The following is a 14999-nucleotide window of genomic DNA, read 5'->3' as shown; positions in this document are numbered from 1 at the left end:
GATTCCTCATACTGACGACGAAAACAGTTCCATTAAGGACACTGGCCTCAGCAGCTTTGTCAAGACAGTTATAAAGATAGTTTTTGCTTGAGTAAGGTATTTCTGATTCAGTATGACAGGCCATCAATACTGTTCCAGCTGTGTCTCATGTTTGTTTGCTTCCTTTTTTACTCCTGTGTGTTGACATGGCTCTGGGAACATATAAGCCTCTCAGTTTACATGGTATCATTTTTCATTGTTGGACTCTCAGACTGCTGTTCTGTACCAGGGTCACTAAAGCTGGAATACTTGGTCAGAATCTCTGTTTATAGGGAATTAATCTTGTGTTGACACAGTTACACCAGTAGAGGGAAGCACAGGTTAACCACTGATCACCATCCAGACTCAGCAGTGAGTCAAAAATATTGATTCCGCTTTCTCTTGGCTTTAAATTGTGGGATCTCATCTTCAATCTGCAGACAAAAATTGGCTCTCACAAGGTTAACCATTTATTTTAGTGTTGAGAGTTTGTCCCAAGGAGCAAGAACAAACATGGACACAACATTTTAGAAAACACAACAACCACTATGAAAATAGAACAAAAGAAAACAATAGACAAAAAAAAAAAAAAACACACAAAAACAGAAAACAATATTTTAGAAAATAGCAATTCAAAAAACACTTTCAGAAAATTTCAGAAAAACACAAAAGTCAGAGTAAAGAGAATAAAGAAAGTGAACTTAAAAGTCCTGTTCATTTTCCCCACAGTGTTATGTGTTCTCACAGTCAGGGGATTTTAATGGCTCGGATTGACATGAAAGTTGCAACTTTTTTTTCTGTCATCTCAAAAACCCACCTTAACACAATACAAAAGTCTTCATGTTACTGGTCAGTAATGTTCACTTGGTACCTGACCAATTAATTAATTCAAATTAATTTCGCCTGTATCCCACAGAATTTTTTGGGCAGAGCACAGCCACTAAACTGAACATATAATAACAACAGCAATAATAATAATGATAACAATAATAATTATAGTAGTAGTAGTAGGAGGAGTAGTAGTTTATATAAATAGTCTAATTCTTCTTTCAGAAGAAGGAAATCAGAAATTAAATTTTACCTTACTCAAGAATTTTCCTTGTAACCAGTACTAGAACTATCCATCCATGCATTTTCTATGCCGCTTATCCGTCAGGGTCGCGGGGGAGCTGGAGCCTATCCCAGCTGACTACAAGCGAGAGACTGGTTGTCAGTCAATCGCAGGGCCAACACACAAAGACAAACAACCACACACTCTCACACTCACACCTAGGGGCAATTTAGAGTAGCCAATCAACCTAATGCGCATGTTTTTGGTATTGTGGGAGGAAGCCGGAGTACTCAGACCGGGTTTCGAACCTGGAACCCTCTTGCTATGAGGCACCAGTGCTAACCACTGCACCACCGTGCTGCCCACTAGAACTAACCAGAACTAATTAAATTAATTAAATTATACAGTTCTTAGGCAAAGTTATTGGGAAATTACAGGCTTGTAAAATAAAGTGTTAATGTTTATGTTGTTAAACTTCACATATTTTATAATGTATTTGCATTTATGGATGAATTACCTTCAGCAACTAAAGTGAATGGACGATGAAATAATGTAGACTCATTATTCATTTAAAATATTTCCCAAGTGGCCACTTAGCATGTGTGCCATGTTGACCTCCCATCCAGAGGTGATGACGGTCAGCTCATCATCTTCAGAATGATGGATCTGTAGCCTGTGGAAAATGAATGGACCCCGTAGCCTATTTTCCTTGTGTCTCTCCTTTCTCTTCTTCCTGTTTCTCTCCATCAGCCCTCTGCTTGCATACCTGTCCAGAAATGCCATCTGTCCTCCCCCAAGAGGCCTTCACCCCATCTCCATCTCCTCACTCCTCTCCTTTGCACTGTCCTCCGTCCTTCCCTCTTCTTACCTATGGATGATACAGGATCTCCATGCTCCGATTTCACCCTCTCATCATGACAGCCATTAAAGTGGCGCTGGGCCCTGGGCCCCCGTTGGCCCGACAGCACATTAGCCTCGGCCCATTGAACGCCAACAAGGACCTGCTCTGAATTATTGATACCAACACAACTAATGAGGAAACCCTATCTTGGCTCTTTTGCTGACACACAAACACATGCACAGATGCTCATGGAAGGTCTTGTATGCATAGCTCCATAGATGATGAACCATTGCTCCAGCTGCTATAGTGTCCTGCTTTCAAAAACTAATATTCTCAGCGCTCAGTCCATTTCCTGCTGACGCGATGTGTGTTTATGTATTTGATCCATGGACCCACAGGCTCAAATTCCTCTTGCACCATAAATGTTTGTTTCACATCTGTGAGCTTGCTATTCTGTGTATATAACTGCTTATTTTTTATTGCTGCTGCAGGTGTTAGATTTTAGTGGCAGCTGTGAAAGTGAGCATTTTGTGCACCTTTGTTTGAAGCAACCATATGTTCCGTAATACCAGCAGCTTTCAGTCAGTGGATTTTAGCCAAAGTACAATCTGTGAGAATTTGTTTGGGTGTTTGTGGCTTCTCAGTTTGCCAGTGTTTACATACAGTGACTTAAATGTGTGCAGTGGAGGTGCTGTGTAGAGAGGTATTGGAAGTGTCAGCCAGACTCCTTAGTATTCACTCCGACACCCTGTGACTCACAGCCTCAGCCTGAGAGCGTGAGAAGGGTGGGGGGGTGGAGAAAGAGCGAGCAGGACAAGAGGAGGCACTATGAACATCAGGCAACATTTTCTGTCGCCCCCGGCTCACATGTTTGTATCTGTGTGTTTGCAAGCACGCCTGCCCAAGGGGATTAATTTTTTGACAGCTTTGTTAAGCCTTCTCTTAAGCGCCGAGCTTCTCAATAACATCGTGGCTCTGTGATTTTCAAAAGTATCTCCCTGGCTGAAAGAGAGGGAGAGGCAGAGAGAGAGACAGACAGAAGTGCTCGGACATGACACCAGACGTTGTTTGAGTGGCTTCTTGGTGTGGAGGAAGTGGACCATAAGAAGCTGGCTGTGAAGCGTCTCCTCAGTTAGTGACTGCATTGCTATGGTCCACAGCTTAATTTTCTGCAGCCCTTCTCCCGTGTCCGACTCTGTCTTTGTCTCTGTATTCCATCCTCTCTGTCGTCTTTCTTCTTGTCACTCCACATCTCTTCATCCCTCTGTCAGTTTGTATTTAGTTTAATCTCTGCCCCTCCTTCTTCAGCTTCCTCCGCTCTGTCGCTTTCCATTTCATCTCTCCTCTTTGCTTGCCACCCCCCCTTCCACTCAATCCCAGTCTGAATTCCATCCCTTTGACGAAAACACAGAGCTTGATAAAGTGCGTAACCTTGCCTGGGCAGGTTAAGAGATGAGGGGACAAGGACAGAGCCTCACAGATAAAAGGTTAATCCCTTAACAAGTCCACATACACATGGAGTCAGTGGACTCAGAGAGGGCTGTGGAGTAATAAACAACAATACAATTAAGACATCTGACAATCAAGCTCTCTGTAAGGGGGAGATGGGTGAGAAGAATATGGCAAATGAAAGGGAGAAACAATAGTTGGGGGAGACGACGTTCCCAGTCAAGCTCCGTCTCCCCTTCATGCCTTCCACTCTGCATGATGACAGGCGTCTGCCGCTTCTCCCATTGGTCGAGGCTGCCACCAATCAGAGCAGAGGCATGTAAGGTGCCTTTAGGTTATACCCAACCCCAAAAACAAGAAGCAGAGAGGGAGAAAAAGCCAGATTGGGAAAGGCAGTGTGTGTTTTACAGAGCGAGACCAAAGCAGATAACAACTTTGCAGGACACTGAAGACCTTCTCTCTGAAGCTCCCCGTGAAATGACATAGTTAAGAAGAAATTGCCGGTCAGCTGTTTGTTGGAGACCAGTGCGATTCCGGCTGGCTGCTGTGGAGAAGATCTTGGCTCTGTAGACTCTCCCTGTGATTGGCTCTCACACTTTAGGCTCCCCCCAACCCCCCACCCCTTGACTCCCCTCTTCTCTCTCTCTCTCTCTCTCTCTCTCTTTCTCTCACTCCTCTCTGCTGCTAACTCCCTCCATACTGTCCTCAGGCTTACCTGAGCCACAACTGCAGAAACGCTGGACCCCCCCCTCCCCACTCACTCACACACACATGCTCTCTCTCTCTCTCTCACTCTCTCTCTCTGTCTGTCTTGTCCTCTCTTCTCCCTCTGTCTCCCTCTCTCTCAAACACACACACACACACACACATACTCAGCTTTTCACCTGGAGAGGGCAGGCGCAAGGGATGGCATGTGCAGCAGCAGCAGTCTCTCCTCACATCTAGCGTTGCCTCTCTGAGTTGCCTCTTTCAGGATAGTGGAGAGGAACTCTGAAAAGAGATTTTGGAGCCATTGTCCCTTGGCAAAAGCAGAAGAAACGGGGGCAGTGAGGGAGCACTCATCAAGCCAGGGACACCAAAGGCAACACAAAGCATGATTTTGGGTGAGTTGTCGCTTTTTCGGTGCATGGGATTTTGGAGAGGTGAATCATGTTGTTGGATCACTAATCCCTACTTAAACTTGGGCACCAGCGGCTCTTTATTAATAGTCTGCTCTGCTTGGTTTCCATTCCACACAGACATCTGTCAATACTGAACTCTGGGATTATGCTTTAAATCGTGGTTAGTGCTTGTAATTATGATAATAGTGTGCCATAATATGGCAGGTGTGAGTGATGGCAAGGAAGGTCAAAGTGTTTGGAGCTGGACTGTATCATTACGGGCTGTTTGGTCACATGACCAGGCTCCACTGTTCTCGTGTCCTGCCAGGAAAGGTGAAATGACAAAGAAGGTTTCATATTAACCTACTGATAACTGATGAAATGCAAGTTTATGCAAATAGTCAATACAGAATTTCTCATGATTGTACTGTATGTATTTCTTTCTTTTTTTTTACAGCCACCATAGTTTCTTCCCAGTCTTTCCTTATAAACCTGCCAAGCTATGGTGTGCACATGGGTCATCACACTCACACCAAAGAAAAACAATAAAAGATTCAGTCCATAGTTTGCAGCAGAATATAGCTTCTTGTTATTATACAGGGTTGTTCTGTTCTGAGTCAGCCTTTCTGTTTTAGTATTCTGGTCTCATAGTGGCCATGTCTGAGAGGGGAATTCTGTGTGTTCTCTCTGCTCTACATAGTCAATCTGTACATTCACACAGAGGATGGGAGCTTGCTACTGTAAGTCTAGAAATATGAGTGATCCTGGATGTGCTGCTGTGTGGATAGCATAGGAAGAACATGTGTGTGTGTGTGTGTGTGTGTGTGTGCAATAAGCAACGCAGTGCATGTGAGCGTGTGAAAGTGTTCTGGACCCTTCTAATTTGTGTTTGGTTGTGTCTATGAGACTGTGTGAGGTCATTGTGCATTTGTTTTATGCGTGTGTGTGTGTTTGTGTGTGTGTACGTGTGTTGCTATGTTCTCTGGCGGAGAGGCCACTTTGTTTTAACGCATGCCTGGGCTGATTCAGGCGCAGCTCTGCTCCTCTGCTCTCCCGGCAGGCATGTTTTTCAAGCAGACATCTCTAATGATTATAGGGAGTCATGTAGTCTGAGGTGTGCGAGTTTGAAGTGTTAACAGTGAAGACTATTTATTCCCCTGAGCTGAAGGGTCTAAAGCAAGTCAATAAAGTTCATGTTTATGAGAGTGACAATAATGACGATGTTAGTTGACTAGTACACTTTCTCACTTTCTCGCTGTCTTTTATTTGCCCTACACAGAGTTTTGTGTCATTTTGTGTCTCTTCTTGCATGGGCTACATTTCCAGTTTCTGCCGCTGGTCAACAGTGAATTACATGACTTGAGCCACATTTTAACAGTTAGACAAGCACTGTCTTGATCAGGTTGCAGGTAGCAGCAGCTCCCTTAAATGATATTTGACCAGGATGTGTCAACAGCAGCAATACTCCTCAACCACAGCTGTCTCACTGCAACAACCAGTAGGTAAACTCGTCCATCAGTGCAGTGGTTCGAGCTTAGGGTAGTTATTACAGTGCGTCTATTTTAACTGTTTGGCACTACAGTTGTGGCTGGAGCAATAAAATACTGAGTGTGACTTCTGTTGTGCAGTACCATGAATACTGCTTTTGTTGGAGCACTGACTCCTGTTAGTATCCATCCACTGCAAGTAGAGCATATTTTTACAGCAGAATGTATGGCGTTTTAACAGTGCTGTAGCTCAGAAACACCAAATCTGTGTGTTTTTCATCACATCTTGGAATGGTATGTCAAATTTTTATAATCACACCTGCTAAAATAACTGACACAGGCTTTTCCATATTAAATTGTCACTCAGACAGTTATCTTCCATTATTTCTGCCTGAATGTTGAGATTTTCCGCTGCCAAACATTCTGCTCCATTTGCGTGATGAAGTGACTGCTGAGCGATTTGACATTTCGGGTTTTCCTCCTCTGAAAAGGGTAATGTCATTGTAATGACCTTTACAATTCTGATGCTGGCTGATCTGGACCTCCAATCAGCGAATTTCCTGATTCAGCTCACTGATATAAATCTGCAAGGTTGTGATAACATATCTTAGACAAATGGCAATACGTATTAATTTTAAAAATCTGATTAAAAATGTGTGTGATTTGTGTACTTTGTGAGAACACCTCTGTGAATCACATGCATCATTCACTGTGCCTGTGTAACTATTAGTCTGCTCGTATCCTTTGCTTTTGTATGACCTTGAGAAAACAGCCTTTCCCAGTGCTGCTCTGTCCTTCATGTGTATTCACAAATCCATGATAACCATCGTCACAGGCAATCCGGGACCCTGGCAGAGGTCTCTGGCTGCTGTGATAGTGATGACAGTCCTGATGTTGATAATGGCGATGGACGTGTGGTTGCGCTGTTCAGTGTGCTCTACACAAAGCCAGCTTAGCTCTCTGCCTGACATGGGCTCTGCACCAAGTTAGCGGTGCGGGGCTGCTGCTGAGGCTGTGTGTGTTTGTGTATTAAAATGTGTCTGTATTATCTTGGCAGAGAACAGAGCGAAGCAGTGAAAGAACAAAAGCAAGCTAATAGAGAACATGGTAACTGGGCTCCTGTTGAAGTAGAGCATCTCGATTGACTGTGGTGTCAGTGTGATCAGCCGCCATGTTGTCTAAAAAAACCTCCTACGCTTTCAGCTTGCTGATGCCTGGAGGGAGCTTCTGGTATGAAATCTGCTTTTAGATAAGAAATGTCACCAAAATGCCGTAGGAAGACTCTCTGACAAGCATTCCTGGGACATTCCACTTTGTTACCTTCAGCTCAGGGTGTTTTTAGGGGAGCTTCAGTCACAATCAGCTTATGTTTGGATGTTGTTTTATGTCTCATTTGTCTTGACTGTTTGAATCAGACCTAACCCCCTCAGCTCAAGTCTTTCTGACTCCTTGTCTTTGTGTTTGTGTGCCCACACTGGCCTGTCTCCATAAAATTTGTCTCTCCGTTGACCTGTCTGCATAGCATTGGCTCATTCCATTCACCAAGCTCTACCCCCACCCTCCCTTTCTGCTAACAGCCTGCACACACTCACCTGGCTCCAGAGGTCAACTCAAAGAGACATCAGAGAATGTGTCTCTGAGCACATCAGCAGTTTTTATTAATTTATTTTTACATTTTTTCAATGACTGCTCTCTTTGTTTATGTCAAAGTGACACCTAATGAGCCAGATATTTTGTATGCGTGGCACAGTTTGGCCCTTCAGGCTTCTTTGCATATCCAAGCTATAACTTTAGCTAACTGGAGCTTGCGAATTCTGCAGTGAAATGTGCTGAACAAACTATGCTTGGGTACTTCTTAATGCTTTTGTAATACCAATAAATTAACTTTTTTAGTGTCTTAGTGTTTAGTGTTAACACTTACCGACGCAACAGCTCACTAAATCAATCTTCAAACTTATGGCTTAATTGGCTGTTTTCTTATTTTTTTGTATAACTCAATGTGCATTATTTACATTTTGTTCCAGAATGTTGTTTTAAAGAAGCATTCTTTTTCTTTAGGTGGGAATATTTTTTCTGGCAAGTGAGGAGATGGCTGCGACATAGTGATGATGAGGTAGTCCACTGAACTTGACCTAGTTCACCTCTCAGTAGCTCCAGTTATGTGGAAAGGCGCTCACTGAAAAGACTCATTCCTATATTAGTAATTAGAATAGGCCACAGATCCCAGTAGTGACCTAGGAGACAAGATTAATGTGACACCTATCTGAAGGGAGCCTGTATTATGTGTGCCTGTGTGAGACGATGTGGACCTATGTATGTGAATGGGAAGAAGTGGCAGCTCTCTTTCTCTTCCATCTTCTGTCTTTAAGTCCTGCTTACTCCTGGTTTGTGGAGAGGACTCCTCATTCAAAAAGCCACTATAACAAGTCCCTTCCTTTCTTCCCCTCCCTCCCTTGTGCTTCTCTAATGCTCCATTTGTTTATGCTGGAGTGACTGTGTGTCAGCAGGTTGTCAATACTGTCTGTAAGAGACTCTAATGAATAGGCCTGTTATTGGACTGGTGGGAAGGCAACCCATTGTGTCTGTGAGTGTGTGTGTGTGTGTGTGTGTGTGTGTGTGTGTGTGTGTGTGTGTGTGTGCGGCCCATCAGTGTGTGTAGCACTGCAGAGCAAGGGGAGGTGTAGGTGTCTGTTCCTTTGACTCCCACTGCTTCATTGGCCTCACTGCAGTGCCTTCTGTCAAAGACCATTCACTAAAAGTAAAGCTCAGAAAGGCACAAGAGGATGCATTGTTTCATTTGGTGAAGTAAAGTGATGAGGTCTATACACACTGCACATGCACTGCAGCTCTTCAGTACTTGCTGGAATAAAATGTAATACTTTACACCAGTGCCGGCACCTGCCACCATGCACCAGCAGCCTGTTGCTGTTGCTCTGTGAAGCACAAAAATGCACCTGTGCGTGATTATGGTGTCACATTAGTGCATTCACCAAAGCAGCCTGGCTGACTGCTTACTGGGAATCCTGGGGCTACAAGACACCTGGGAGTTGAGGCCTGGAAAATGTGCTGTATGCTTCAACAGTCACTCTGATCACACAGTGGAAAAGAGGCACAGATGATTCTTTACACTGCAGCTCTCTAGTGTTTGCAAAGAGGCACTGTTGCCTTCATCGTGCTTTCATTGCGAAATATGTTATTGGTATCTTGATGGTCAATTGCTTCTTGTTTTGATTCATGTTCATGTACTATATTCTGTTTTTAAGGACTTCCGATAAAATTGGGTCTTTGGAACTACAAATAAGTTAAATTGTTTCCAATGTGTATTTGCATGACATGGCAAAAGTGCACCATTTTGCTCATGCAGACACTGGATTTCCTTGTGTCAAACATTTGGTCCGATGAAAGAGTGCAATAGTCTGGATTTATTTATTTATTTTAATTATTTATTTACTTTCATAAGTTCTTTTCACTATTTTCAGACATGGACTGTTAAGACAACGGTGTCACAATTCCAATTTTATACTCTGTGCAACTGTTATATGATGCATTGCTGATAAAATACCACTCGAATCCTGACTCACTTATAAACCAGATGCCAACAATGTATACTGTTGCAGTGCTTGAAATAGCAGAATGTTACATGGCATATTTATGAAATATGGGGGGGGGGGGGGGGGGGTGAATGTTCTATCAGTGTCTAATCCAACCCTTGTGTTTTCATTTTACCAATTTCGCTTTTCAAATGTAAAAAAAATGTGAAAAGTCAAACTGTTTCATTGATCTACTGATGTGAAAATTCAGTAACAGCGTTGGAAGGTGCATGAATAACAATTTCCCAAACAGCAGCCAAGCATAAAAAGGTTGAGCAAAGCTAACGTTCAGCGGCGATAGATGTTGCATTAATCATGCCTGCTCTATTTCTGTGAGCTCAGAAAAGAAGAGGGGTAGAAGAGGATGGGGAGAGAAAGAGAGAGAGAAACGCAGACAGATAAAATGGAGTGAAAAGTGTCCTCATGAAAGAGAATTAGTTCCATCCAGCTCTGGGGGGAAGAGGAAATTCCTCTGAGTGCTGTTGAGATAGGGTTTCACACAAAGACCAAAAGAGAAATCAATTCTCCTTGAGATGCAGCAAGGTCAATTCATGGGGGGGGGGGGGGGGGGGAGCTAAAGAGGAGGAGGAAGTTGATGAAGCAACCAAAGGATGGGAATTGAGCAAAGAGTGTAGGAGGAGAGAGACCCAAGGAAGCACCAAAGGGATAAAGGTAGAGAGGAAATGATTAAAAAGCAAGATGGAAAAGACTGGATGTGGGGAGGGGTGACAGTGTTTTGGTTACAGTTGGTCTAAGGGGAGAAACAAATGCATCCTTCCAACAACATGCATTGAGCTCTTGTCCTTCTGTGTCATCTGACTCGTGCAAAGAGGAACTATGAGCAGTATATCTGACACGCTGTTGGGAATGTCATCGTCCTACAGCCCTGAATGAACTTTATTTGTTGCCATGAGGACATCTCCTCACTTTGTGACCTCATCCATCCAAACAGCTCTCCCTTTATTATGCCAAGCACACAGACTGAATGGATAGTGCTAGGTTTTGCTTCCAAGAAGCCTTGAGCTAGCTTTTAATCCTTAATGTTACATGAACAGCTCAAAATAGCCTAAATCTCCACCCCTAACACCTTCCCCCACCAACTAAGTCTGTTCCAGTTTTAATGATGTGTACAATGGCTGATGGGATGCAGAAAGGCCTGGTGATTAAAAGGTAGCAAAGGGGTTGAGTTTTGTGGCATCTTGCCCACTGATGGCCACTATAGCTACAACAAGCAGAAGGGCTCTTTGGAGATTTAGTTCACCATTGGATGGGAGCTGGGGAAGCCTTGCAAGCAGGTAGTTATGGGATCTGCGTGGCACGGGGTTTAGAGCTGGCGTCTGGTATGCACACCTGTCTCCACAAAAGTTCTTCCTTGAACAAGCCGCACTAGCCCTCAGAGGGAGAGAAAGAGAAAGAGAGAGAGGAGGAGAGGGAGGAGAAGGGACTTTGCCAGGACCTGCACCATAGCTCCCTGCCCCTGCCTGGGGGGAGTGGGGGAGGAGTAAGGGAGGGCCAAGAGGGTGAGTTGCCAGAGGTGTGGATTAGAAGGCTGAAAGGGACACACGGGTAATGTGGTGTCTGAGGTCATTCATTTACAGAATATTACAATGTTTGTTTATCTTGTTGCTGGTGTTACTGTTACTGTATTTCAGGCTCTTGTTTTCCTCAAGTGTCACTTCTTACACACATTTAGTGGGAAGATTTTTGTATTTTTGGTGTATGGAGATCTTGCAGTAAGTGTGCACTAGACCTGGGATAAATGTCCCACTGTCAGTGTCTCCTAATGCAATAGCTTTGTCTATTATGGGATACATGGATGGATGAACTCCTGTTTATATGCACGACACAGCTCTCAGCTAACAGTGAAACTCAGACAGTGGCTGTTATTGTGGTTCAAAAGAGCACTGATGAAATGTAACAAACGGGAGGCAGAGGGGAAGGATGGAAACAAGCATTTCCATAAAATTAGCATAGTCAGGATCAGTGCAATTGGCCCAATGAGACAGGAATAAAAGCATAAACATAAGCGACTTCACATTGCATTCTTCACATCTGAATAATGTTGGTTAATATCATTGGACTTGTACTGCTTATTAATTTAGCATCAGGGGTTTGACAACGTGTCTGAGAACAGTAGTAGCCAGCCCATATACTTGAACACTGTAACACCAGTGTTCCTGCCTCCATCCTAAATGTTCTCATTTGTGCCTGTGATGGCTTGTGTAAATGTGAGAGATTGTATTTACAGTAGCACCGAGGATGGTTTTTTGTCTCTGTGCTGGGCCAATAATCACCAGCTCGCCACTGCCACAAATCTTCATTAGGGGATTAGCCGGCAGGGAGACAGCTTGTGTTCTTTTGCTTTTATTGGTGGCCCTGCGTCCAGCGCTCTCAGCCTCGGTGTCTCCTCTTCCTGTCTCCTCTACTTAAACTTGTGAACATGGCTGCAGCTCACCTCAGAATCACAAAAACACATCCATACCTATACATATGCTCATTCGTTGTGCCTTTTTGTTTGTCTAAATCTTCACCCTCCTCTTGCCATCCTATTCTGTTTCTGTCTTTCTCCCACATATGATCAAACACACATGTACATAATGTTCACACAGCCTGTCAGTTTGTACCCTTGAGGTGCATCAGCTGCCCAGTGGGTACTCATACTCAAGACAGAACAAATTAAGGTCACAGTTGGAAAAGCCGAGCCAGCAATGGACAACATGATCTGCCAAGTGTATCTGTGTGTGTGTGTGTGTGTGTGCGCGCGTGTATGTACATATATATATATATAACCTCTAAACAGTGGCGTGACTCCAGAGGGAGTCATTGTAAAATGTCTCCTGTCCTTCTCAGAGGAAAACTGACCGTCAATGCACCATTTACGCAGGATAAAAGGTGTCATCCCCTCCTTTTGAATTCAGGCTATAAAAACAGAGTGATAAATGATCTTGGTGAAGGCTCTTTGATAGTCACTGATGAAGACTATGCGATTCGATTCTGTCTTGTGTCTGCAGTGTTGGGGCTGATCTAGGGCTGTTGTTGGCCCCTCAGAGCTGTTCTCGTACCTGATAGTTCCTTTTCACACACTTTGGTGGTAAGAATGCAGCAGCCATGGACACATCATAAATTTGAATCAATCTTCAGATGTTGCTTTGGTGTGTACTTTGCTCTATTTTGTTCTATCCTTCTGCTGTCTGTCTTTCAGCACTTGACTAGCGTTAAATACGGTATCATATTAGCTTGTCCCAGTGGGGTCCAGAAGTTCCAGAGGGCTTGTCTCTGCCAGCCCGAGCCTCAAACCTCCCCTCAAGGGCAATATCGTATTCTGCCTGACTGTGCGCGCCTGTGTAATCCATAGCTGCAGGGAGGGTGACCTTCACAGCAGGCAGCCTCACAGCAGGCTGCGACACAGGCACTCAGAGAAGAGGACAGGCTGGGCAAAAATTGTGCTGGGGGCAGGACACAGCTAGATAATTACCCTTTCATATTACACTCTGTACATGTAGTTACTTTCTGTCTCTCGTCAACAGCTATGATGAATATGAACTTGTTCTTTTCAAAAAGCTCTATGTTTAAATTTTAGATAACAACCCCCCCCCCTACACACACACACACACACACACACCAAAAAATATTCAAACAATTCAAATCTGCATCCATTTAATACCATGATATCTAAACTATAACATATTCAATATCCATATATATTATTGCTTTGGCAAGCATGTTGTTTAGATGTGAAATAATTTAGACAGATGCTCTTTGAGCATTCCTCGACCTTCCCAGTCTCTTGTTGCCCCTGTCCCAACTTGTTTGAAATGTGTTGGTGCCATCAAATTCAGGATAAGCATTTATTTACAATAATCAATGAAGTTCATGAGGTGAAACATTAAATATATTGTTTATATTTTACTGTTTTCTACTGATTGTATGTCCAAAGGATTAAGAAATTATCACATTGTGTTTTTTTAGGTTTTACACAGCAGCACTTTTTTGCAATTGGGTTTATAGTCTAAACCGGAAAAAAAAAATTGTCATCACTCAAGGCAGCTTCCTACAGTTTGCTATGTGTCTGTGAGAAAAACGCTGTTTATCATTTATCATTTAAATTTGCTGTGCATCCAGCGCATCCCGCTGCCTGAGTAAAGGTGAAACCACAGCCAAAAAAAAGTTATTGACAGTTATATGAGGAGATGACACAGCCAAATAAGTCCCTGCTCATGAATGATGCATGTCCCCAGTCCCCACCGGCCCTGATGGAGAAAGAGAGTGAAGCTGGGTGACAGCTGGGGTGCTGTGTGTGCATGGTGCAGAACAAGGTGAGAGACTTCGTGGTACAGAGCAGTTCTCTCTCTCGTTCTCTGTGTGTGTGTCACACACACTCCCTCTCTTGATTTCTCTTTGCCTCTCCATTCTTTTATCCACTCCTTTACTCGCTCACAAATATACACAAAATTAGGAGTGCTCAGTGTAGCCGTTTCTCTCTACAAGCCTCCCTTGAGCCTGTGTAGCCACAGTGACCTTAAAAATGGTCCACCCTAATGCTCCGTCACTCTCCCTACCTTTCCTCCATTCTCTCTGTCATCCTTTGACTCGCTCTCTCTTTCTCCTGTTCTCTTTGAGCATCTCCCTCTCGCTGAGCCCCTCTATTTTCGTCAGAAACAATCACTGTGTTTTCCGTCTCACTGCCCAGCACTGCAGCAGTCTGAGACTCTTGTAGCAGGACAGAGAGATGAGAGCAAAGGGTGTGGGCGTCGGACGTGAGCAGCACTCAGGGCAGAAACAGGAAAGGCTACATAATGATTTGTTGTCATCGCCACTGTAGCGTCACATCTGTCTGTCTTTTTAGCAGCAGTGGAAGAGCAGCTAGCATCACCAAGGCTTTCCGCCAATGTTAGCAGCCTCAAACACACAAGGATAGTGACGTGTACAAGCATGTAAACTGCATACACATACTGCATCACTGCTATTGAGTGGAGATGTTTTGAGTTGCTTCCACGGTTCCTCCAGTTATTTGGCTACCTGTATCACGCAAACTCAGAACGAAAACATCAAGGGTCAGGGTAAAATATGTATGAGCACATTTTTAACTCGGACGCTGTATCCATATAAAGCTGTGGTCAAATCTACAATCCCTTTGAGAACTATAATTGCAGGCTTTGATATGTGCTCGACATTTTTACACAGCACACACTTTCAAAATAGTAGCAAGTGGGCAAAAGCCAGAGAATGAAATGCAAATAACAGCAGTTCTCTGCTTGTGTCCTGTGGCTGTTTGTATTGTTGCAGATACAAACTAGTCTACCAGCTGATCCTCTTTGTCCTCTTCTTTGGACACATTCACAGACATGCATGCACACACACATACACATATGTCAGCATTGGCCTTAGGGGCTGCATCAATATTCATTGAATCTGAAACTCTGACTCGTCCCATTTGCTTGGTCCGAGACAGACGGGAGTGGG

General features: G+C 43.8%; 1 protein-coding gene across 1 annotated transcript in view; it reads left to right on the top strand.

The window, feature by feature from the left end:
- The first annotated feature begins 4212 nt into the window (after positions 1 to 4212).
- The window catches only part of znf385a (zinc finger protein 385A), a 53077-nt gene continuing 42290 nt past the window's right edge, over positions 4213 to 14999 (top strand). The window contains exon 1 of the mRNA XM_046397367.1: positions 4213 to 4462. Coding sequence (XP_046253323.1) covers positions 4453 to 4462 — 10 coding nt within the window. The 5' untranslated portion in view covers positions 4213 to 4452. The remainder of the gene's footprint in view (positions 4463 to 14999) is intronic.

The sequence above is a fragment of the Scatophagus argus genome, chromosome 8 (genome assembly GCF_020382885.2).
Source record: "Scatophagus argus isolate fScaArg1 chromosome 8, fScaArg1.pri, whole genome shotgun sequence".
Classification (NCBI taxonomy): Eukaryota; Metazoa; Chordata; class Actinopteri; family Scatophagidae; genus Scatophagus; species Scatophagus argus.
This window is presented reverse-complemented; position numbering and strand designations above follow the sequence as displayed.